General features: G+C 38.3%; 1 protein-coding gene and 1 long non-coding RNA gene across 6 annotated transcripts in view; one reads left to right on the top strand and one right to left on the bottom strand.

The window, feature by feature from the left end:
• Nucleotides 1–27,618, bottom strand: part of macrod2 (mono-ADP ribosylhydrolase 2) — a 549,845-nt gene that overhangs the window by 55,484 nt on the left and 466,743 nt on the right. For all 5 annotated transcript variants that reach the window (XM_053233012.1, XM_034302907.2, XM_034302906.2 and 2 more), the window contains exon 9: nucleotides 1,783–1,864. In XM_053233012.1, the coding sequence (XP_053088987.1) occupies nucleotides 1,783–1,864 (82 nt within the window). The remainder of the gene's footprint in view (nucleotides 1–1,782; nucleotides 1,865–27,618) is intronic.
• LOC117596864 (uncharacterized) lies at nucleotides 5,260–15,140 on the top strand. The gene is made up of 3 exons (XR_008301535.1): nucleotides 5,260–8,724; nucleotides 9,511–9,540; nucleotides 13,796–15,140. It is a non-coding gene; the product is annotated as an uncharacterized LOC117596864 (long non-coding RNA).

The raw sequence follows: 27,618 nt of genomic DNA, 5'->3' as shown, positions 1-27,618 counted from the left end.
GGTAACTGGTAAACTAATAAAGCTATTTAATGGGCAACCCCATATTCCTTCTCAAGAACAAACACCCTGTGGGTTAACTACTGTAGGTAGAAAAAATCTATCCTGCATGGTGTCCCACAGGGTTCAGAAATAGGATCGTTATAACTGATTTACTGTATACGACAATTCACTTCACCTATAAAACATTTTCACTGATTTCAGCAAATCAGTGTAGAAGCCTATGCTATTCCAAGTTTACATCCATCTTACTTATCTTAATGAAGATGTCATTAGAATAGCTCAAAATACCTAAAGTTAGTGTGCCGTATTCACTGCTACATAGTCCAAACTTAACATTAATATTTACTCAGGAAAAGTAATGCTTATTCAGAGTGAGGTTATGCAGATGCCTAAGATGCTTGTCTGGGCTTGCCATTCACATTATGCAAATCACCAAAATCACCAGGGCTACAAAATGAGGGCTAAAGAAGGTTTTATTTTTGCTGTCAAATGTAATACGATGTAACATAAAAGCAGACAATATAAAAATGACAAATAAAAAGGTAAATATGATGAATATATGAATGGATATAATAGGAGCCTTATCGCTATATTATATAGCAATAAGAGCCTTAATAGATTATTGCTTTTTGCCACAATATATTGCTGCACGAATAACCCTAGTTGATATCGCATTCATCACTGCACATTTTAAATTAACAATATGGCTTCAGCCTTCATTACTTGGCAGCTTATATAATAGCACTTGATCCAGATAATTTTGCTTTTTTATTTATTTATTTATTTATTTATTGTACTCTGACAGTTACTTGTTTGCACAACATAATGTATCCACAAAATACTAAATAGAGGTACGAAATAGACTGTCGAATTAATAAAATACTGGTGGGGGGCTTCTGATGGGGCATTCATATGATATGCTTACAGCTCATTTTAAGATAATTCATCATTTATTATTCATCATAAAAAAAAAATCAGCAAAACATGAATTTCAGTGGGACATATTGCAGTTACATTAAACTGTCAGCCAGTGGCACTTGACTGCTCTTCACTCAAACTCACATCACATGTAACTCAACTCTGAATAATAATAGAGAGAATAATAGAAATATTTTGATCATCATTAGATACCAAGAATATTTCAGGCAACAGGGAGGCAGATTCTGTGGTCCACATTTTAAAGTATTTAACCCTAATCTGCAACAAAAATGCAACCGTGGAAGCTACAAAAAAGCACCATATTTGCTTTGTATTCTAATTTTATATACTTATTGATTAATACAGTGTTTTGTATTTCTAGTTTGAGGCCCAATTAGTTATACTGTATTAAATTACATTTATAATTTGCTCTGATTTTGAGCATTGATTTATTACAAACAAGTTATGTCTTGTAGGACCCCCAATTAAACAGTAAATTAACTGCTGCTCACATTTCCATATTAGCTAGCACTCATATATCTTTGGCTCACATTAGCCTGTTGAAAATGCTTAGCTGGCTGGCTCATTCGTTCAGCGATTCAAGCTTTTTTTTTCCCTCAAGAATTTTCTTGACTGCTGTTATTGAAGGCATGAATAAAGCCTGACACGTGCATGCATGGAGGATGTGTGCATGAGCTCTTAAGCGTTTCATATTTCAGTGGCTTTATCTGTACTCAAAGAGCATGTTAACTGCCTTTCAAAGCAGGGTTGACATCTGTGTTAATGTAAATTAGCAGGTTCAGATCTGCTTAAGAACTGCAGAATAGCAAATAAAGCAAAGTGAGCACCAAAAATATCAAATACCTAGAGGGAAGTAATCTGACATCTTCCTGTTGTAAATCCCATAGTCGTTTTCCAAGAAGACGCAAAATATGATGCGGTCGATCTGCAGAAATAAAAAGAATAAAAATTAATACATTTATTCTTAAATCATATAGCATCCTTTTTTACTCACATGTCAAATGAGACAAGGGGATAAAATAAACAAAATATAAAATTTCATGAGAGCACCAGATATTTCAACCTGTCTTGATATGCGAATGTTGCATGAGCACTTGAGAGGAATCATTTTGGAAGAATTTCTCAGATACTTGATGGAGTTTCATGAAATAAAATGCACATTAAATCCAAGTTAAGCTTATTTTTCATTGTCAAACCAGGTTTCTTTCATTTTATACTTGGCCACTATAATTGATAAACTTTCTATCCTGTTTTCCAAATTACATAATTAACAAATAGCATTTAATATTGATTGATAAAATACAGTATATCTTTATATAGTCATATGTACGCTGTGTTTTGCTTTGATTAAAATGTGTTGCTAATTACAAAGACTGCTGTGTTGTTAATTGCATTGCTAATTATCACTTTTCAAGTTGTTTAGCGATTACTTTGATACCTCGACAATAATACATACTTGTGATTCATTTGTTAATGGATATCTCTATGATTCAATGACTACAAGTTGCATCAGGCCACTGGACACCTTTTCCTGTCTCTTAACATCTCTTAAATCTCTTAACAGCAACTGTTAAAGTGTGAATATAAAATGCATAGGACTGAAGATGTAAGTGTAATATTTGGCCAGTGAGCAAAATATCTATTATAAAACAGTATCGGACAAAGCATAAAGGAAAAAACGTACTGTCGAAATAATGTACTGCAGGAAACATTGAACATTTGTACTTTGCCCATTGGCTTTTCACATAAAGTATCGATCCCAGAAAACGGTTCTGAGGATTTCTTACTTATCAGAGTAGATAAAGAACAGTCATTTAAGCATTTCAAACTTATGGGAAAAAATCTCTAGCAAGATTTTGGTGTTTTTTTTGAGTGAAGCAGTAAAATTACAGTAAGCATTTAACTAAATGGAAAAGATGAATTACTTCACAGAATTTAACATTGCAGTACTGCAAGATTCACATATATATTTATTCCCTTCCCTGGGTTAATTAAGGTACAGGGATAAGACAGGAGATACTGCAATCTATCACCTAAACAGGTTACATAGGCACGGACCTTGGACCTGTGAGGCAGCTACCCACTGCCAGCATGCCACCCAGTGCCAACATCAGCAATACAAATATTACGAACACTGATTAAATACTATTTAAGACTAGATACTGTACAGTCAGGATTGGGACAAAACTGTGTCACTGTCCCAATATTTATGGACCTGACTGTATATTGCTCCCAAACACAGCCAAACCTAACAGGACCACCTTCAACCCAGAAGAAAAACATTACAGGCAGCAGTTCTTGTCTGTTCACGCCTCAACCAATGCCATTACTTATTTTTCTCGTGCACAATGCTGATGTAGGTGTCTCACACTCTCCTGCTGCGCAGGAAATGGACCACAAACTGAGACAACCGATAATCATCCTGCTGCATATTGTAATATTCCCAAACACTCTTATGACTAATGACCATCTTTACTGTGTCGGCAGTGGAAAGAAAGAGAGAAAAACAGAGACCCCCACTGAGACTTTATGGCTCTCAGGAGTAATGCACCACATGAGGATTCAATACAAAGAAAGCTTCTTTTGCTTGGGCATCTAGACAGACAGCTGTCCATTAATAGTTTATGGTCTACCCTTTGGAGGAAATGTTAAGACTTCACTTGAGACGCCTAACACTGTTTAGTTTTGAGGGAGAAAATGTCTCCAGGGTGGTGGTTTGGTGTCCATAAAGGCCTCTTTCTCTTTTTACTTCCCTCGATCCTTGACCCTGAACGAGAATGAGAGACAGCTCTAGGACAGCTTTGAAGCCCAATGGATTGTCCAAGGAATCTCGGTTGGTATCTCTGGTCCTGGTTTTATTTATTTATCCATCCACTTATTTAACACCATCATTTTTTTTCAGTGCTCAGATTCCTACTGATTTTCAGCAGAGTCTAGTATAGGCTTCACATTGGAACAAAAACCAGAAAATCCAACAGTGAACTGCAGTAGAGTCTATTGTGACTCAAAAACACACTGTATGACACATATTAAATAATGTACAGACAGCTGAGCTGGTTGTTTAACTGGGATATGTATTGGATCTGTGCTGTCAAGGTTGGCAATCCAATCTGATCTGAGATCACTACTCTAAATGGAAAGTGTACTGAATTTTTATGAACATGATTTTGTGGTTGTCTATGGTCAGTTTTTTGGAAGATGCATCGCTTACATTTTTTTCAGATTTTTTTTTATACTTGTGGATATGGATACAGAAATGAATACTTAATATTAATCAATCAGGAGTTGTCATGGAACATTTTATTTAGCACTGTTTATGTTGGTTGCTGCTGTGTGGTGCTAGCAATGAACTCCTCATTCTGAGTAATACCTTTAAGATGTTATGGTGTGTCAACAGAATCTTTAGTAGACAGCGTGAGGGCAGCTGACATGAGTGTGCAGAGCACTATCAACAAGCTGGTCAAACAATAGGAGAGCAAAGTGCTGTGAATTACACCTTAACTCTCAAGCATTCGTGCAGTATACCCTTGTGAGTGAGGGGGAAGGAACAGCGTGTCTCAGTGCTCGCTGAAATGAAGTGCTCTCTCTTTCACTTAGGACAGTTTCTCTCATGTTCACTTCATTGCTGTACGCTCACATACCTTTGTGCATGTGCAATTCATGGCACGATACCAAATACCAGTATCAGTAACAATGCATCCTTTGTCATATGCTCAATGTTGTTTTGATGAAACATCTTCCGATGCTAAGCTAGGCACATCAGTGATGCTTCCTGAAGTCCTCAGGTGTTTTGGGTCTTTTGAACATCAGACACCCTCTCTCAGGTGACCCAGCTGAGGTTGATCGGGCCTCAGCTTGTGCCCTAGCAGCACTCTCCCACAGATCCATAGCCACCTGAAGGCTTTCTCTGCAGCCTCTGTGCTGTTACAGATAGCCCTCCTCCTCCTCTCGCCTGTGATGGCGAGTGCCGATGAGGCCCTCATATTCCTCCCTCTTCCGCTCACTGGGCTCCTCCATACGGTCTTCCCATGGCACAGTAAGCTCCAGCATGACAATCATATGCTCAGTGTTGTAATGTGTGTAGTTACAATTACTAAGAAAAGAGCCAATGTCTCTGCCCACTGAGTAAAAGAAAACATCTGAAAATGCACAAGGTCATTACGCACTCACCAACACACATACCACTCAGACACACTTGTTGCCCCCTCGCGCCACCTTGCTTTCTTTCACCAGGCACAGAGAACAAGGAGAGCTCAGAGGATGCTGATCAGAGAGGTCAGTCATACCTTCCAGATGAAAATCAGTGACCGTGGAACATCTGTGCCTCAGGCAGTAGGAGAAAAAAAGGATCTTCCTCTCTGCCCTATTGACCTCAGAAGTCCATATGTCCAGGAGTGGGAGGAGAAAAAACCCTGAGCGGAGCAGGAACGATTAAAAAGCAAGGAGAGACACTGTGTGAGAAACAGAACCTCGGGCTGTTACCTGCAGCTTGACAACAACCAAAAAAATCGAAACGTTCTGTTTATGAAACACGTAGCACAACATTCTACAATATCTGTAGAATAACACCAGAATTCAGAACCTCCTCAGCTTAAGAGTGGGACAGTATGAGAAATTTGAGGCACTATAACTGTACAATCCAGTATTATGCTGACTTCTGAATGATATTTATCGGCAATAAAAAGAACACAGTATCCATCTTTCTACTACAGACACCATCATTCGGGGGCACAGAATTGTTTTGAGGCAATTAAGCCATAAGGACTCTGAAATAGAAAACTATTCTGATTAGTCTACCCATGGGGACAATTTTAGAACCTCGTTTAACGAACTGGAAAGTGTTTTAAATGTATATAATGTATTTTTCAATAGCAGACATGATGTTGGACTGTAAAACCAGTGCAGAGTGTTTGGAAGGGCCATATTTTAAGTACTGGATTCATTTGAACTACTTTTGTAAAAAGAGCAAATACACGGTGGTGAAAAAGGCCCGAACGCAGCAGATAGAGATTATCACAGCACCACATTCTACATCTCGTACTCATTTTCTGGAGCCGGAACCGGGACCCAAACTGTCGATCCACGTCCATGTAACGATACATGCGACCATGTGACATTTAGACATTTAGACCAATCAGAATAAAAGATATGGTGGTCAGAAGATCTTTTTGGAAGCTCACTCACACTGTTGTCTCTGAACTCAAACCACCTTGTCTTTCTTGCCTTTAAAGTTTTTGTTACAGAACTTGTAGTAATACTATTTTCTCAGTATCCCTGTACTTAACAGACATCACACGGACAAAAAAAAAAAAAAAAAAATTTAAAAGACCTTTACAGTCTGCACATCGCCCGGCAGTTCACACAGCATCCTTTAGATGTTCAACAACTACAAAGCTGTGGTTACTCAAGGGTATAATCTGCTAATTAAGATGGCTATTTTAATGGATACCCTAGTTAGATGTAGGTTTAATTAAATACTTTCCTCTAATTAATTTACAATGTACCACTTGTATGGGCTGACAGTTAACATATATTTGACAAGTGTGCATTAGTGAACGTTTACAGCTTTGTTGGCATGTATGAAATTAGCACCATTTTCATTTTCACCATTTTTCAAATTTTAGTCAATTTATGAGAATTGTGAATCACTACCATGTTAGTCAAAACTTTTTTCTCATACCAGTAAATTTTCACAACCCTACCTCACCCAATAATATAAGACTATCTGCCCACACCCCACCTAATTTAGCCTCTAGTTTCGTTATAAACCACTCATGACTGTTAGCATAAATGTTGGAATTTTCCCCTTTTCACCTTTGTAAAGCATCTCTGGATTTGTGTAATGTGCTATAAACAAATAAACCTAATTTATTAGTTAGAACGGTCCATCAATACATTCTCAACATATTTATGTTTGCGGTATTTGGCAGACGCACCTATCTAGAGAAACTTAGAGAAGTGAAAGGACATTGCATTTCTCATTTATCACATTAAGTCTCCTGCCTTAACCACTGAGCTACCACTGCCCTGTTTGATGCCAATGAGTTCAAAACAGCAGAAATTCAAGGACAGGTGAGAAATCCTGAGCTCTCTCCAAGAAAGAGATATCAGAAATGTTATTAACCCGGGTCATCTCAGAAGCACATGTGTGCATGTTAAGCATGTAACAAACAGCTTGGGCTGAAATATCCCTCCAGTAATAGCCAGAAATCCATCTCACCTGCGTGGCCCTCATCAGCACAAACCTCGCTCTTCAGAGAATGAAATGGGAAGAAATGAGTTGGGGAAAAACAAGAAAAGTTCTGTCGTTGTAATCTGTAGGTGATATGCTGAAGAAGCAGCCCTGACTTGGACATTTAAAAAAAGTGGATAAAACATATGTGGACCAGTCTACCAGCCCTCAGAACAAAGCAGCTTGAGTAGAAAATAAAACTATACAACAGCTTCAGGAATGATATTTCATTGCCTATGTACAATATGTACGACACTGGACAATTTGGTTGGACAATTTGATGCCTTATTTCTTCAGACATTTGGTTCCCTTTGTTCCCAGAATTCTCACTCTCTTTGTTTGCACTGAATGAAATGAAAATTATGTAGAAAAATTATACACCTATTTGCTATAAACAATGCAAAATAAAAAAAAAAAAATCTGTTTTTATTTCACTCACGTAGAAGTGTGTAAATTGATTTTTACCATCATCAGTCAATCAGTGACATGACGCCATAAACAGGAAATACTTCACCCATGATCGAGACGCAGGGAAACAGTTAACGTCTGCATTTATCAAGCAACAGAGGCATTTTAATAATGTACCATAGCAACGAAAGAAAACGAGGCGGCCTTAACCCTAATGTGAACATGCTAAACAGTAGAATAAAACATTACATTTACATACAGTAACTTGTTTTTAATACACAAAATACTAGGAGTTAGGTGTAAGTTTTCATTTATAATTTAAGGTGACATTAAAATGACTATTTGGTGCAACTGGTAATATTTTTAGTAGTGCATAAACTCAAACACAGTGGCCATTTCCTTTCAAACGAGGCAGTGATATAGCTTATGTTCTACTCCTGCTGCTGGAGTCTACTCAGCATGTCAAAAATCCATCCTGGATGGAACGCCAGTCCACTGCATCTATTCAAATGTTGACACACAAAATATTAATTTCCTGCATTCAACAGTATTTCTGACCCAGAATAGCAACTCAGCTTTATGCTAAAGCTGAACAAAAAGAGTCACTAAGAATCAATAAGAACCATGTTAGAATTTAGTAATGTGATTTAATTTGGTTATGTCTTTTATAATGAAATGAATATTCAGAGAAATAAAAGCGAAATGAACAAATTAGCTGTACAAATGATCATGCCACAAACTCACTAAAAGCACTGCTCTCACACAGTTAATAGCTGTATTGCAAATGATTAAAGAACCCTAGAAATAAAATGGCCCAAAAAGCCCAGGCCTAGAGGCTGCACTGAGTGGAAGCTCATGTGGAGAGGATTAAAGAAAGCGTGATTTTGAATCTGTGATCTGCACATGCCACTCAGCCATGAGTGAAGAGTCATCACTGGAGAGCACAGACTGGGAGATCAGCTGCTTGAGCGCTGGCAGGAGGACAAGAGCGATAAAGTACGGAGGAAACCGCCTGTGCTCGAAATACCTCTTGGTTTATCTCATCAGACCGTAAGATGGTACCTGATCTGCAGTGGTGGAGAGCACACTGTGCTACTTTACATTAAAGACACACAGCATGATCCCCTGATGAATGGACTGTGAAGGTAATCGAAGGTATTTTACATTTCTAGTAGTATGTGAATGTCTTGTGCATTCTTTAAGGATTTCCTGCTCTCATCAAAAACAACAGACCTGATGAACCTGTTGTTGAAAATAAACTACTGCATGAAGACCCTCAAATTAACCTCAAATTATTTAATTTATCTACAATTATTTAATTTAATTTGTCTACTATAAGCTATGTTGATTGTGGACACTTCCTTGGATACTTAAGGGTCTTTAGTGTACATGGAACCCTTTGTAATAGTGAAACACTTCGATTCTACATTGAACCTTTCAGGATTCCCCCATGGGACAACCCAAAGAACCTTTAGAGCTTCCTGATTTCAACTTTTTTGAAGAGTGTGTTGTTACTGATACTGGTGCCCCTTAGAAAAGACACAATTGTTTTTTTGGCAAAGACAATTTGACCAAAGAATTTGAAATCTTTGAACATAACTGAGCTGGTTTTTCACAGTGTATTATTGAGGTACTGTGCTTGACATGTGCTTAATGTTTATATCGGTTTTTATTCACTATTACAGTTACCACCCCAAAGTTGATTATTTCATAATAACAGCATGTCCCAAAGTGTTTTATTCCTCTTATACCACAACAACTTAACAACAATTGGAATTTTTTTATGAATAAATACCAATGCATCATATTTATTATCCATTTATAGTCTAGTTTAATGTCATGGAATATCTGCAGATATTTCTTATCACTTACATAGCAACTATAAATAGTTGTTTCCTCACCAGCCTCCTCTTTACTTTCTATGTGTACAGGCACTGAATATTCCTGTCTACATGGTTGTTGTAAGTATGCCTGAGTTGCTAAATACCTAGCCTACAGCTAAGCATCTGTTAGCACCTGCAGTTCCTTGCGGACTGAGCATGTGCATATATCTCCTTACAGTGGATTTTCTGCAACAAATTTCCAATTAAAACAGGTATAGTCCAGGGGTGGGAATGAGAATTTGGGGAATCAGAATATTGTCTTAAACTAAATTGGGCAATCAGATTGCGGCGTTTACATGACTCATTACTAATTACAATATTGCAGAATTCCAATTAATATTGGAATACTGATGTGCATATAAACATAGCCAATGGTAAATCCATTTACGCGAAGCGTCCATCCCTGTCTAAGTTGTTACTATAGAAACTGTTACGTAATAGTGCAAGCTCATTAGTGTTAACTTTGCATTAGAACTAGAATCAGAGCTGCTGTTATAGAAATCAAATCAACACCTATCCAAAAAGAATCGATCATTCAACAGCGCTGTAGTATAACTGTGAAATTATGGAAATTTATGCAGATAAAATGGACAAAATGATTCTACCAATACAACAATTATTGTGCATCTGGATTTACGGTTTCTCAGAATGGTGATATAGCTACAAAATTATGAAACAAGTCTAGTCACCTTGATGAATTAAAACATCCTGGAGGATGAAAGGATTAATGAAAGCCATTTTTGCTTGATTTCATTTGGACATCTATGCTGTGTGAGGGTATTTGCTGTAAAACAGTGCCGGCTCTTGGCGTCGGCACACCTGGCCGTGCAGCTTTCGCAATAACAGCGTACTCTCCTCATTTTGATACTGTTGACTATTATTCCACTGTAGCTGGTGCCAGGAGCTGAAACGATGTGCAGGTGCGCTGAGTTTCTGCTGGCTGGACTTTAGGTGATCTGTCAGTGGCGGGCACTTGTGCTCATAATTATGTGGTGATGGTGCCAGTGGGACACATACACACACTAGCTTCCTGCAGGAGTGTGTGCTACCTGTGCCAGGTCCATTCTGTCTAAAGTGATGTGATTATGTGACCAGAATCATGGCACAGTGTGATAAAAAGTATGCAGTACAATTATATAGAGTGAACATGATTTATATACCTGACAGCTATTGCTCGTGAAAGGTCATTTTAGAATGGCACATCTGTGGAAGTTCTACAATAATACACCTAAAGTACTATTGGAGCGGGATGATGTTTTCAGACGTATGTCTGCTAAGTAATGTTAAAGGGCGCAAAGGATGTGTGTAGTAATTATGATCGATTTGCATGGGATAAGCAATCTCTATATAAATCACAAACGCAAATTTGTCTTCATGATGGATTTCTTTCTAAAGAATTCAATGCATACTACATAAACCTCATTTTAATACAAATGGATTGTTTTGACCTTTATTATGAGCACTTATTGTAGTGTGCATGGCCGCACGAGTTGCAGTTGATCATTAGCAAGTCACATGACCATATCATGTATGTAGGCTATACTCGTGCTAGGAACAATAACTTACCTAAAACCCCCTGAAGCGCAGCTTCTATGACATGTCCTTTTAAAAATAGCCTTTTAAAAATGCATTTTAAAAAGTTTTAGCAATCTGTTCAGAATTCCAACTCCACTACCTGCTAGGCAAAGATAATACATGAAACTCTGGTGATGGGTTATGGTATGTAGATTGAAACACCTGTATGCAATGTTTTCTAAGAAGAAAATGCATTACAGTTAGCATAAATGTAAAGCTGGGCTAGTAATTTAGGTATATAATAGTCCAACTCTATACTTCTCCAGCCCACAAATATTTCCAGGATATTTTATCCAAACAGGGACAAAAAGATTTTCTAGGATTCATGGTGAACATGCTAATCTAATCTTCTCGTTACAAATACATTCCTCCATCTTAGTGACTAATGATAGCCTAGCGTTTGATGTTAAAACAATGAATATACATTGAACTCACATTCTGTGCTTTTTACTTGGGTATGGTAATGCAGTATAAATGAAAGCCGATGATGCAAAAGTCTCACACACAGAATCAACGCTTTGTGCATAAACAAAAAAGCTAGCGCACAGCCGCATGATGTGAAGTGATGAAGCATGTCCTTCCTGTCAGCTGAGAGACAGGGAGAGAAAAAGAGGGAGAGAGAGACCAATGAGAGACATGTGGAGTCCTTCCAGGTCTTATTACCAGCATAATTGCACACACCTGAACCACCCGTGCATGAGTGGACAGTAAGCAATGGACACTCCAGTAGGAACATGCACATGCACACAGACACACACAGAATTATGTGCCAATATTCATAGAGGGAAACAAATGCAAGGGCAAACAGATGCTGGTGAGAGACACTAAAAATTCATTTAACACACATGCGACGAGCTGCCAGGCATCCAGGAGGAGGAAAGACCGGGTTAAACATACGCTGCAGGGATCACATATTAAAAGGATTTCATAATGAGACCGGGGATGATGATGCATCATTCACGTAGATGTATGAGAAATGATGAAGTGAGATGCTACAGCAGGCTGCAAATCATAGCCTGGAGCTTAGAGCCAAGATCCTGAGAACTCTAAGTGCCCGTGAAAAGACTCCCAGTGGTAATGCTGATTAGCAGTTGCTTCACATGAACGTTAACATTCACATGACCTTGATCATGCTGATAGGACCCATTTTCCAAATGAAAGCACATAGACTGATGAGTTCAAGCCATTACCAGCTTTTGTATGCTGAAAGTATTACCTGACACTCAAATGGAGCCCACTGCACTGCAATGTGGAATCTGAATATCAAAATAACACCGAGCACTGCAACTAAATTCACAAGAAAACAGCAACCCGAGTCTGGGTTCAGTGTGTAACCCGACTCTGAATATGCAAAACCCTTCCCGCATAAATACTGACATAATTTTTTATACTCTGAATATGGCCCTCTGAAATGACTCCCCATGTTGTCCTATACTAGGTATGCTGTCCTAGCAACTATTTCCTCCAGTTCTTCTCACTCTGCTCATTCGAAAGTAAATGACTGGCTTCAGTCACTCTCCACGTTTCCTTGCTCCTCTGACGTCCAAACTCATTGACTGACAGCTTCAAACAAAGACTGGCAGCAGCCTCTCTAATGGAAAAAATTGTCTGGCAGAAAACAGGAGTGTGTGTTCAACTAGTGGCTGAGCTGAAAGTGGGGAGAAATGACGCTGCCTGTGTTCATAATGGCACACTATGCATACTATTCAAAAGAAGCATGCAGGTTGTTAACAAATAGCTAACTAATTTTCAAAACAGAAAAAAATACCTGGACAATGTACTTCCTGGGCTGAATTATGCAGGACTAAATTATGCAATTAAGTATGCAGAATGAGCTATCTTTAAAAACAAAACAAAACAAAAAAATGACAAACTGGATAGAAAACACAACCACAGTTTGAAGGATAAGCTGACTAATACACTAATATCTCTAATACACTTACAGCTCAATTTATTTTTAGCCCCTTTACTTTAACCACAAAAAAAATATCGAGATGAGAAATGTCTCCAATTAAAATGTCCTCCTCTGGACTTTTTGTGGACTTTAAAGAGATGATAGTATTAATGAAATGTTATATGTTTGTCTTGTTTTGTCAAAGGCCATTTCATAGTGTTTTGAGTGTATTTAGAAAACGTGAATTTAAGCCTGACGTTGTGGTTACATTGAACTGTCAGACAGTGGCGCTGGACTGTGATAATTTCAGCTAATTTTGTTGCATGAAGAACAGAAGAAAGAATGAAATGCAGAGATGTTTTGAAATATCACAACATCAGTGTAGCCTGGAGGAAATCTATTCAGGCTCTGGATCAGTTGAAAATGTGTAAATGCCAGCCAGCACACTTCCTGTCCCTAGAGGACAGAGAAGTCCATCACATCGCCTGTGAAATATTCCCAGCTTATTAGCATTGGTAATAGTGCGATCTGAAAACAGACCACAGTGCAAGCAGGAGTGTTTTCCTGAGGGAGAAATCGACCCTGTAGCCTGTGGACAGCGCTGCATCGCTGTGGCCTGAGAACATGGAAACAATGCGTGATGATATAACCATGTAATGCTGAAATGTAAATATTCAAGCTGTGGATTGTTGATATGATGAAAGCAGCTGTCGAGCTAAAGTGTCAGACTCTAATCACAGCCCTGATTACAGAGTGTAAAGAAAGACGAATACGTGACTAAGAAATGGAAAGATGGAGATGAGAAAATACTTGATGTGCGGCTGTGTGAGAGAGGCTGACTGTGAGCTTTCCTTTTCCTTTTAGAAGATTTCGCTGGCCTTCTGGCATGGAAAAAGGATTAAAATGATGACACCAGCTTGGCTACATAGCAGAGGAAGGAGGAACTGATGACACATGGACATGGAGAGGCAGAAAAAGAGACAGATAATACTTAGTATCATGAACACTCCAGATATGAGGTTGAGCATTACGTGCTCCAAAGTGAATGTATAAAAGCTGAGTCTCAGCCTCAGATGTCTAACGTGTATCAAACCCGTAGCTGACCACAACAGTTGGATTACTGCCTTTCCAAAATTGTGTCCATGCACTACAGCAATTTTATCAGTGATTTTAGCTTTCAATCACAGCAATTTTTTTTCAAATTATGATATAGCTCATTGCAAAGGTTTTTGTTGCAGAAGACCAAAATCCAAGACGATAGCAACATGAGGAAATGTCAAAATTTTGAAAAGGAAATTGGGGGGGGGAGGGGGGGGGGGTTTACATACGACAACTGTGAAGCTCCAAAAGCTTTTTTACATTGGAGAATGTAATAAAGGCAAAGAGTAGGAATACAAGCTAATAGAGAATGCATCCCATTGAGAGAGGGATGCAGAAACCTTTGAACTGATAATAACATTCATTCATTCCCCTCTTAACATACACCATTTGCTACTTGTGGTAATATCTGCAAAACCACGTTCTTCATAAAGGGCTGTATTCAGTTTTAGGGACTTAAGTTCAAAAGTTACATCAGTTTTTACGCTGGGGAAAGTTACTCGTATTCAGAGTTGGTTTACGCACCTACCTTTCAACATTAAATCCTGACGGCATGTACTTTGAATATTCCTCTAAATGTTTGCTGCAATACATTAACCCTATGGAATCACTGGATGCGCCGATGCGTCCAAATCAGTCCCATCATATTCTTGCAAACAACTCTGAGACGATGGCAGGTAGAAACAACCCCGAGAAAGAGTGGATGGTTATGTCCATATCCTAACCAGAAGTAGAGATATCTCGTTTTAAATATGAGACAAAATTATTTACTTACTGTGTGGCTGTTAATTTAGGAAGGAACAATGCTTCTGTGCATTATTTACCATATTTTGATGTTATAAAATGTGGAAAAAAGAAAAAAAAAAGCTCTGGAATCTGCTGGATATGAACTAATTGATGTATTTACTCAGAAGAGTCCCTTAACCAATTAGATTTCGTAATCTTAGTCACCTGATTCCCTTGATGAGACAGATGTACTACCGCTCACTCAATAGTGACGGGCAGAACGGAGCTTTTGTGACTGTAACTCATTTGAAGCTAAAATGATTGGGAGCATTTGACACCGAGCTCTATGCTGACATCTGTTGGTCAATAAAAATTCTTACACCTTTCCCATGTCAAATGAGTGTAAAAATATGCTGTTATAAAACAAACAGCCTCTATAATGTTTGCTTGTTTATTACTTTCTGCAGACAGCATTCTATACCATGGACACTGAAGGACTGACTGAAAAAACCCACCCATGCCTGCTCTGTTTTATTTGTAAATAATTCACTAGAGTTCCTTATCTTTTTATTTCTAATGGTTTATGGTTTGCATTTTATAGTGTTAAAAAACTTTTCATTCAGGGTGTTTTCCTCATTTATTCAATATAAATGTTTTTTTTTCCATAGGTCTTTTTTTACTTTTTTCTGTGACCTTTGGAATCTGTTACATCAATACATTATCTAAAAGGAAGTAAACCATGACTAATTCTAAAAGCTTAATGCAAAAATACTTTAAGCCTCCAGAGGGTTAAATTTCTTTGTCTTATTTATTTTGTTCTAAGAGTACATACTCGAATGAATAGTCATTGTGTTGAAAAAAGTTTAAGTGGTTCGCGACGTCCTAGTCCTCGCCTGTTCTACAAGTTGTACGCTTTTCCCAGGTTGTTGCATGTAGGTCTGTTTGCACCATTTCCACAATCGCCTCCATCTACACATCATGCAGAAACATCGCTCTGTGCTTGACCTTTGAAAGTACATGACTACTGGTTATGTTGAGTAAGAAAAAGTATCAAAGTCTCTAGCAAAAGCTAAAAGTCTGGATTAGGGGAGACTCAAGCAATTGAATAATTGAACAGCGTCCAATTATTGCTCTGGTCCAAAAAACAAAGGTTGAAACATAAATACATACTGTAACTAGACTGCATCAAATCTGCACTCAGTCTTGCCATAGGTAGTTCTCAGAAAAGTACTGGTGACATTTTCTGGTCTGATTTCTTTTCAGTCTCTTCTTTTATGTACTTCTTTGCGTCTCCAGGCGTCTCGCTCTGCCTCTTTCCGTGTGTGTTGATTATGTGCACTCCTGCTGTGCTCTCACACTAGGAGAGCGTTCTTACAGAAGACAAAAGGAGAGACAGGAGACAAGACATGTTTCCTTTCTTTGGGAATGCCACTGGCTGTTTGTTCAATGTTTTTCCACCGTCATATTACCAATGCTATACAAGTAGTCTAACTACTAGACTAGAGCCATTATATAACTTAACTAGAGCCATTATATAACACTTTCAAGTTTTATTCTGACAATGTATTCTCGAAAGGAGCCTCCACCCTGAAACACATTAAATATCTTTATATTGAAATATTTGTGATTTGATTACCCATCATCATAGCCAAGGCAAGATGAGAAAGTAAATCAAAACATTTCCCTGCAATTTTGGTGAAATATATTGATCATTTCTGAAAGATGAAGTGTCTGGTTTTGGCCAATTTTTTTGGTTTGCCAGAATTCAGCCACAGCTACATCTGATGGGTTTTCCCAAACCGCCAAACTGCCTCATTAGTCTGTTGTGCCTGCCAGGTCAATGAGAAACCAAATCGGAAACGTATTTCATTTTTGTGCGCTGGAAAATGAGGAAATTCTACATCTTGATTGATAGCGTATGTCCACCGCCAGGAAATAAAAGTAGAACATGTTCTCCTGCTAAATGTGATGGCGTGTCAAGTTCAGGGCACACCGACTCAACATTTTCCAGTAAACATGAATATTCAGAAAAAGAACTCACAAGCGAAATGAACATTCACAAACAGAAACCACATACAAAAGTACTATTTGTGTTGGCTGGTGTTATTGCTGGAGAATGTTCGGTTCAGTTAGGATTCTTCCTTGAGAAATAATAAAGCTTTTCACTGAAGATCAGTTATGCAACCCAAGACACAGGAAAGGAAATTGCACTGTGTGTCCACTTTCATACCAGCTCTAGTCAGCCTGTGTAGCTGCTACAGAGAACACAAGAGAAAAAAAGAGTAGGAGGGAATAAAAGGAAAAGGTTTCTATTTGTTACCAAGCTGGATAGTAGATGAATCTCTAGATAGTGGAAAAGCCCAATGATGGGATTAGCCCAGGGGGTCCAATGTTCCATACAACCCAGTAATAAAAGATAGCACAGCAGCTGTTATCTTCTTTCCTTCATATTGACAAGGCCTCGTGATTTAAAATGGAAATCGCATTACTTAAATTATAGATCTCCACATCACATCTCAAGCAAAAAATGCCAAAACATGATTGCAAGAATTTGTCTTGACACTGAAAAAACCCTGTAATCTCTACTATTACTAAAACCTCTTGAATAAAATAACTGCTTTTCCCTTCTATTAGTAATATAGCCTTTAAACCATCGTGAGTCTGGTTTTTTATTTATTTCCCCTGGATTGTTTTTAATCCCAAATCTCTACAGCAATAGCATTAGTAACAGCATTAGTAGATAAAATTGCAATTGTTTAAAACAAATGATTTCCCTCTCTGAGTAAAAGGATTAACACATCGAGCTGATTTATCTTCCAGAGCTGCAATGAAAATAGCAAAAAGCATATCAGCACGCCAGTAAAATGATATCACCAGGAGGGTGAGCGAGGGCACAAAATCACTCTCTCCTCTGTTTTTTTACAGCTGCTGTTGTATATCTTTATTAGTGTCACTCTCAGTTCTTAGAAACTGGTGGGCTGGCGATGGCCCTGAGGGCCACATGCATTAAAAAAAGGGGGGGGGGAGGTGGGAGGAGAGAACGAAAAGGATCACTTGTACCAGCACTTAAACCATTCTCGCCAGAGACACCTCATCCTCCTTCACTCCTCTTTTATGTTTCCATCTCCCTCTCTCTCTCTCTCTCTCTCTCTCTCGTCGCCTGCTGCAGGACTCCCCTTGTTCTTAAATCAAGCCCAAAAATCAATATGAACAAAAAGAGGCGTCTGATAGCCTCCTGGAGCAAAAGTGAAATCAGAGACTGGGTTCAATTTCAAAAGCCTAAGCAGACGCGTCTTAGAAAAACAGAAGAAACTTGGAATTTGAAGGACGTGAATGCAGCATTATAATGAGTCCTTCCTTCCTTGCCGTGTTTATTCAGATGTGGCTACTGGAGGACTTGAACAGTGCTTGGCGGTGTGTAAGCATGTGATTCAGCTTAAACCCACTGTTTATGGCAGGGGTTCTCAAGCTCTTTTGTTGCCAGAGACCCCTTTAACTGCAAAATAAATTTCACGGACCCCTGGGTACAGATTTATTTTATGATTATTATTTATGCGTGCACTACAATATTTTGCCTGTTTATTAGAGCCATAGAGCTTTTTATTCCTGAACGTTCTACAGAACACATAAGGTCATTGTTGACAGAGTTACTGAGGTTTAGTTCAAGACATGTAATTCAAGAAACCTATAGGAATATAACTATAAGAATTTAGTAATAAATATAATAACTTTGATAATGATGGGGTGTAATTTCCACAACTGTAGCTAAATAAAAAAAAAATATATCACAGACCCCCTTGGCTTTGCTTCACTGCCCCAACTTTCAGATCCAGTTCATTTACAGTACGTCCCAGTACACGGAGCATCATCAGTGTAGACAGACTGACTTTGGAAAAGGCAATTTGAAAAATATAGAGATTCCACCATAAGGAGGCTACAATTAGGTGAAGCCACACATACAATATAATCATATCAGGCCATATTTAGAGTCAGCAACTTAAGTCCAAAAAGTGCATCAATATTTATGGGGGAAAGTTCCTCATATTCAGAGTCTGTTTACGGACCTGCTTAAGCAATTTCCTGGGCTTACCATTCGCTTAATTAGGAATCACCTGATATTAGTTTACACCTTCGAGCTTGTCAGATTTTTCGTGAGTAGAAGCCTGCAGTATGATTATTTTAAAATAGTGTCTACGACCACACTCGCCTTAGAGCTCCATTTAAGCAAGACGAAACTGAAAACAATTGAAAAAAAATAAAATACAATACATTGATATACGAATGATCGAAACTCTTATGTTGTGACAGCCAAATGGACCTAATAGCCATCACTGTAATCTATCTGCTGCTACATACACTATGTATTTTATTGTGACAGCTAGCTTTTCACATTCAGCTTCTTTGTATGGTTAGGTTTCTCATTATTCTAGCTAACATTTGAGAGATAAGGAATAAAGCTGCTGTTAGTTGAACTTAGATAACGTTTTCTCTTGCTCCCAGGAGAAAGCAGCACTAACTTGCCATCAGGAACTAAAATCAGAGAAATGTCTTTTTCTATTGTACTTTAACATCCATACTTTAAAAATTTAAGACCTTATGTTTATCTACGTTAACTTGAGTGAACTTTTATTTAGAACAAAGTAATTGCTCTTTTACCTGAGTAAACAATTTGGGTACTTCTACCACCTCTGGTCTACCACTACAATTAACATGTAGCATTCAACCACTACTGTTTATTGAACATGACACAGGTTTCCTTTAATAAACTGAAGTACTGTAGGAAATGTGAGATGTCAGACAAATATGCAACATAAAGTAATTAGTAATTAGAATTCCTGTTGTTATTCTGCTCCCTTCAGTTGAGCCTTTTGCTATGATGGTTAGATATGATATCTATTTCTCCATCATACTGCCAAACACAACACAGACTAAAGAGAAGACATTTGAGGGCTGTAATGTCTTAAACATAAGTGGTGGGGATCATGTATCTGTACACACAGGTGCAGTTTCTTACATCATGCCGTCATGGAGTTCAGAGAAGTCGGCAGAACTCTTGTTCCCTCTGCACTGGCTAGAAATGATTTTAAAGCATATAGATGTCCCACCATTCAAAGATTTATGGACGCCATTGGTGTAAGTGATCTTGAGTGCATTTGACAGTGCATTGCATCATCCATATATCTGACATGGCTGGAGTCCAACCTTTGAGAATTTTACAAAAATATAAAAATATCCAAGTGCAACCCCATTTGTCTGGTCACAGAGTTCCTAGTCAAACATTCCTGTCAGTGCAAGTCTCAGTGCAATGGATCCCTTCAAGCGCTTCTGACAGTTTTCCAATGTTTCCTTTGTGTGATTGGACCAATTTTTCTAATGACTATTAAGAATCAAGTACTAGATACAATGTTCAGGTTATTTGAGAGGCACAAAGTGAATTCTGACATGATGCGATGTGATGTGACATATGGCATACCACAAATATAAATTTGATTTGAATTACAGCCGGAACTACTGGGCTGTTATAGAAAATTAACATCTTCTGACCATAAGCTTTGAGAATTCAACAGAACATAACATAGCATAAAATCAGTAAAAGATGTCCAGTAGCAGCAACACAATAAAACTTGGTAGCAATGAATAACCTGACTAAATGCTGTGCGTAATGGTTGCTGGAAAAAAAAAATTCCTCGTCCATCACCCTCTTAAACCCAGCTGTAGCTGAATACAAAATACGTACATATATACTGTACATAATACTAATTACTGTGTTTGATAAATACGCAGTGTTACGAGTGTGCTGAGAGACTAATTAGGCCAGGAGAGGAAAGAGCCTGTGGGTGCTAGGGCTTGCGTCTCGGGAGAAGTGGAGTGCGCGCTTCGTCTCTAGCTTCGGCTCAATGAGGAAACTATAGGCAACTTAATACCCCCAGATATATAAGCAGAACCCCCGTTGATACATCAGTGGCAGAATAATTACATGCAATTAATCTTAACCTGGCAAGCAGCCACAAGAAAGTCAGGAAGGTGCAGAGAACCAAGGGAGAGCAGGGCAAGACAGAGGAGGAAGATGAGACAGGAAAAGAAGGGGAGAACAATAGGGTGCATTTGGGGTCAGTCACACAGCCCTTAACCAAATCCAGGTGGACAATCTCAAAGTGCCTTCAACGGCCACTTCACACAAAGTGGGTCACTGTGTCCAAAGGGGATGAGGGGGTGGAGAATGAAACACCATTCAAGCTGAGTTTTTAAAGGTTTCTGGATTACTACTGTGAACATGCTTATTAAGATGTGATCTCACCATTATCTGTATATCTGTAAGCTTTCCACAGTAACACTGAATAATGAATTGCTATAGGTAAATGCTGCTTATTAAAGATGTCCATGTGGGGACCAATTAAATGCCTCATGGCAGTAGTAGCCTTAATGCCTTAGGGCTATAGAAGTGTTGTATTGATGTAGCTAAATTTATCTATAGCTTAAAACAAGTATGATTTTCTCAATAAAATCTGTTTTATTTGTGTAAAAATAACACAAACAAACCATAAGATAAAAAAAAACTATAATTATGTTGAAATTACATATTACTTATCCACATTCATATTACACACATACGTTATTACCTTAAGTGGTTTTCAGTGTAACAGTGCAGCTGTATTGTAGTAGATAAATACATTGGTGTAGATAAACTTAGTTCAGTCTTAGTCCTAACCTTAGCCAACAGAAAAGAAAAAAAAATCACACTCAGAAATAAAAGTGCTGATATCTATATTTGCTTGTCGCTCGGGTGGTATCGTCAGGGACCCATATTTTGTACCTTTAGTGTGTAACTTTCACATGGAAAATGTGAATATAGTATACCTTTAAAATGAATTATGATACATCATTGGACTTTAGGACCAGTGATGAACTTTTAAAACTTCACTCTTCCAGCTACAGGTACACCACATGCACATTTCATAGTTTAATTAGTCCTCCCAAATGCCTACCCGTGCAAAACCAGAAACTCAATTTACTTAGAGGAAAATGGAGATGCTTTTCTGTTTAACTGGATGTTGAGCCTCATTTACAGAGCGTGCAACGCCATCGAGACCACATATTTTATTGGAGCTGATTGAACGTGAGGGAACTTTTATCAGTGAACTGGCAAAAATAATTTGTAGAATCTATTTACTGTACTGAGAACTGTACTGTACTACACTAGAAATCCCATAAACTCGGAAAAATGTTCATATCCTATGAGTGCTCCTCAAAGTTTGTGTAAACTGACCAATAAGAAGCCTAAGAGTTACTGCAGTTTTATATACCGACTCCACTGTCATTACAGGTGATTGGCATTCATTAACATACACACATTAGTAGGAAATTTTTGTAAATTTGGTGAAAATATTTTAGTTCGGTTTGGCTAATGCAAACATTTACATCTGACTTTACTAAAGAAGGGATAAATGAAGTCCAATGTTAAAAAGTGATAATGGTTACTTCAACATATTTTCACAACCATACATTTGTTACAGTACAATACTATAGCACAGTACAATAGCTCTCTGAAGGTTAGCTGGCTTATAGATAGGATTTATCGTTACCTTCTGGAATAATAATTATTATTTTTTTATATTGATGTAACTTTTTGATTTAACTCTGAATAACCCCCCCCTGTCTAAATTGAGGAGCCTGCAAGCAAATGTGAGTAAACAAATGTTTCACATGCACATACAGTTAGGTACAGAAAAGCTTGTAATATTTTATTAATACAATATCGTAACAGTATTATAGACCATCATAAAAGGTTAGGCAATGATTATGATATGAAATTTTAATATCATTACATGCTTTCTGAGAGCAGATGGGATGAAGCAAATGGACAGTCGTCTCTTACAGTATTCTTCAGGGTGCCTTATATAAAGTGCACTATTCCCCTCTTAAATTGCTTCCATTTGATCCGAACATATTTGAAAGTAATGATCGTAACAACTGCATGTGAGTGACCTGACAAACTGCAGACAGAAGATTTATTCTCCACCAGTGGAGCAGATGGAGTGGCTGGACGTGTAGCTCAGTGGGAAGAAGGCCAAGACCTTCTGGTTTTTAGGTTTAAGGGGCTGGTAATAGGAGCTGATGTGACAGGAGGTATGCTACGATACAGAATATGCATAGCTGTCGGGGGGAGCATAATAGAGTGAAGCTGATGAGCAGACTTGTAAACCATATGACCCAGAAAAAGCCCTCAATTCAGGCCCAAAGGTTCATGAATCATACACGACGAGCTTCCACTGACTCCCAGAACAAAGACTTTCACTGTCTCTTTGGGCTTCAAGGTCCACAACCAAGCCATAGTGCCATGGCTGAGAGAACAACCTTTGATGCTAGAACTTGTTAACAGAAAAGCAGAAAATACAAAATGATAGTCGTTATCCCTGTATAGAGTTTTTTTCCCCTGCATCATCATCATCAGAGGTGATTTTCAAAACAAATGCTGAGGTGGACAAGAAACTAATGATTTTTCAATACATTGCAAAGTGTAATCTTTTCGGACAAGGCGCTGAAGAAAATGAGAGCTGTGAACTGCCATAAAGCTTCTGTATGCATACAAGGTTCCTTTATCCGGATCCTTATTGCCACAAATGTAACAGTAAATTGACAATGACCACAAAAAACGTGCATGCAGGAATAACCATGGTCTGTACATGAGGAGCTAAAGGAGCTAAAATCACGTATGTTTCCATCCCAATGTTGTTACAGGAGACACTCATCACTGTTATTTAAAAATGTTTTACAATCTCCTTTATCACATCTTTTTTCTATCTCTTCTAAGCAAAGCAACATAAAATGCAATGAGCACATTTAATTATTATTTTAAAAGATTTATCTGCAAACACAGATGTTAAGCAAATATCTGATCATGAGGCATCAAATCTTGATATGTTTCTGCATAAACTGTGGATATATTACTTAGACTAGAGATAGATGAGGACGGATTGCTTGATTTTTGGTTTAAAGCTACAGTGTTTTTTTTTTTTTTTTTTTTTTTTTACAGTACTTTTGCTTTGTTAAAAATGAAAAAAAAAAGAAACATTATTAAGTCAGGTGAGAAGAAATGCTTTATAATATGATGTTCCTAAGCTGCTGTGAGTTGCCCTGATGACACTGTTATGCCAGCTCAGACATGTCAGCTGTGGGTTTTAAGTGGAGTGCTAACTATATCTGCTTTGGGCCATTTTATTTTTTTTTTTTTGACAGGCTAGAGAAAAAAAACAGACAGAACAGATAACAAAATAGAAGAAGAAGACAGATGTAGTTTTGTTCTATACACTACATTTTAGCTATATAGCTAGAGTTAGCAGACTAGCTATATTGGAGATGTGCCAAGCCTTCTAACATTCAGCCCCAGCATCACGCTGTGACGTTATGGTGGGATGATGTCTTATCCTTCAAACGGAGCTTATTTTTTAGTTAGCCATCTTGTGTTAGAAGAGTAGTTTGTTCTGTAGGTTACATGATGTTTATAATACCGCAGGAAGATCAGGCAGCACTAACCAGAGAATGGTAGTTAAAAGACAAGCTCTTTTACCTTTAGCTGGTACTTTAGCTGGTTATGAAAGGTTCTTCTGTATGTTCTAAATGTTCACTCTGTGGCCAAAAGTATTTGGACACTTGACTTCCCCAAACTGCTGCCACAAATTTGGAAGCACACAATTGTCTAGAATGTCTGAGTATGTATAGCATTAAGATGAGTATGTATAAGCATTAAGAACATCTTCCACTATGACGATGCCCCAGTGCAAAAAGTGAGGTCCATCAAGACATGGTTTGCCAAGGTTGGCATTGAAGAACCTGAATGGCCTGCAGAGAGGCCTGACCTCAACCCTACTGAAATGCACACTTCAGTTTAGATTTAACCTACAATATCCGATAGAAAGTGGCATTACAATTAACATGCCTAATTACATCTTGTTTTCCTAGTCCAGATAAATGACAAACAACATTCATGAATTAATCTAGGTTATTAGATTTTTTTTTTAAATAAGATCTACTGGAACCTATGCTACTGGGCTTCTAGGAGGTTGTAAACAAAATACCTCCAAGCAACCATAATTAAGTTTCCCATTATGAATCCAATAGAAATGTGTAAGGGAAAACAACTGAATGATTGATTTTTAAGGTGCAGTGAATAAACAACCATGCTGTTAATTGAAATTCAAATTAGTCATGTTCAGGGAAGACTGAGCACGGCCTTGCTGTTTAAAAATGACAACTGTGTCTGTCGGCTCTCGTTCCAAACTGAATTGAAGGCCAGAGCTTATGTGCAATTTTCTCCAGAAACAATAAATATTCACAGCCCTAAATCGGAACAGATCCCTTCACGTCTGCCAGTACTCTGAGGGGAATGCAACATCTGAAAGACATTTACTAAGTGTTTAGTTAATGTATCTTGGACAGCGTCATTAAAACATCCTAGGTTACGGAGTGTTACAAAGATCAGTGGTTGGCTCAGCTGTCATGAATGTCATTTCCGAATACCCCAAAGCCATTGTGACCAAAAATGTGTGTGTGTTTGAGATGTGAGATGCTCTGCGAAACTGCTGATGGAAAGCTCTGTGCCCTCGATGTGGGAAGGCCTCCAGTTCAGGGATTTAGGAGTTCAACCTCCATCTGTGCGAGAGACAGCAGACAGAGCACTTAGTAAACTAGCACGATCTGTTCAAAGGCAATGAAAGACTGATTGAACTGGGCTTCCCTCCTCCGCCTCGTTCTCTAGCAGGAGTGACGCCTTCAGCAGGCACCCATTTTGCTCATTGCTGTAAGGATGATGAAGTGACAAGGTGATGAGGTGATGCGAGAGTGACAGAGTCATCTTCGCCTTCATTCAAGCTGTCCTGTGTGACTGCACTTGATTTCAAGAGATCGCAGTTCAAAACTGTCATTCAGGCTCACAAGGTGGCAACACTTTTCCTAGGTTTGCTATGTATTTTACGCTACATATTTTCTAACTATACTCACAAAGATTTGTTTCGCTGTTTCAATAAAGAGGCTTGATGAGAATGAAGGATGATAATTGTCTTGAAAAGGGATAAATTTTCTGTCTTTCTAAAAGTCCTCCATCATTACAATTTAACAGAATGAGTACAAAGTATATATTTACTTTAGAATATGAATTAAGGACAGATGCTTCTGTCTCCCATTGTGTTTTGACCAGAGCTGCGACAAAGAACTGGGCAGAATCATCAGTGCCAGTTGGCAGAAATTTCCTGGGTAATTAGTGCCTCGAGAATTCCACTTTTTGTCTAGTCAGGGACATTCATTTAGTCCATCCATTGCTGTCCTGGCCCTGGCACTGAGGACAGCAGGTGGCCAAATGCTACACGGATGCCCAGACTAATGGACACAATCCAGTAGGAGTGTAATGCAAAGGCACAATCTGTATCTAATGTTTCAAATATCCGCATCCAGATTTAAACCTAAAGTGTGGTGGCCTAAACCAATAATGAACCATAACACCTAAATCAATGGAAAAATCCAGAGGTATAAATGGTACATGATGTGTGAATTCTGGCTATGATGGTTCCTGAACCTCAGCTACATCACTCTTAATTTTTTTTAACTGGCTTTAACTAGAGCTGTAGGTGGGACCAAGTTGTTGTTGTTGTTGTTGTTTTTTTTAAATACTGCACAGCCGTTTTAAGCCCAATTTAAGCCATGGCACTCAGACCAGGCAGTTATTAAAGATCCTCCTGTTTGTATCTGTATTTCTATCCACACACTATGTGTTCAATCCTGATAATGTTTTCATATTCAGTTAGATCACTACATTCCAGGATCTGCACCACTGAAAGAAACCCAGAGCTTGACCTCTCGATACAGTCCCGCAATTGCACATTCATGTGAATCCACACGAGCTGACCGAACAGTTCAGAAAGGTTAAAGGTCGTGACTTTTCTTATGACTTCATTTGTATCAAGATCTCAGGGAGCTGCTGAGTTCGTAATGTTGCAGCACGCATGGAGGCGATCTTGCTTTACTCATTACCCTTTACCTCCTCTAGCTTTCACATTGCGTTTGGCATCAGCCCTCGTATTCCCCCTATGTAGTGAAGAACTTCATAAAAGATGGCTTGGAGCACAGCCTTCAGAAGTGGATTGTGGTTGAAATGGATCTAAATCTGCTCAGCTGGGTCACTCACATGTTTCCACTCACCCTGTTCAGCTCCAGGCATTCAAACCTGTGAAGGCCAGTTTGGATTTCAGTTTAAAAAAAATATAATGTGGCTTTTTGTGGTGGTTTTACAAGAACCTCTGTTTCTAAGCCCACACATTTCCATTGAATTTCCTGAGCAGACATTGCAGAAGTGGAGGGCTTGGCTACAACACTGTGTGTGAACTGACTGAGGAAATAAGCACTAGTGGCCTATAACACTGGCCACATGAGGGCACGCAAGTAAATCACAGTAGATATGACAAGATGCCAAGCCTAGAGATAGTCCAAAAATTCGAAGGAAATAGATTTGAACATTTGTTGACAGATAAGCAGAAAACAAGGATAAGGAAACATGAATAAGACTTGCTCTGATAAATATGACAAATTGTAGGAGTATAAAATATTAATATTAACAATTATACCACAACGCTATTAAATTCTTCACAGCACTGAGAGTAGTTCTGGCTGTAATTCAGATTGCAGGTTAATATTAATGCACTTGTTCTAGTACGTTATTTCCATAGTAACAGCTCATTCACAGGGTCTTATACAGCAGACAACCTAATACATAATAAACAAATAAAAGTGTTGGCATTTAGCAAGCAAGAACAAGACTGTGAAGATTTCTATAAGGAGACATTTACTTAACATTTATGGAAGGAGCCTCCAGT

Source organism: Pangasianodon hypophthalmus, chromosome 3 (genome assembly GCF_027358585.1).
Source record: "Pangasianodon hypophthalmus isolate fPanHyp1 chromosome 3, fPanHyp1.pri, whole genome shotgun sequence".
NCBI lineage: Eukaryota > Metazoa > Chordata > Actinopteri > Siluriformes > Pangasiidae > Pangasianodon > Pangasianodon hypophthalmus.
Note: the sequence above shows the minus strand (reverse complement) of the source record. Positions and strands in the feature narration are given on the sequence as shown.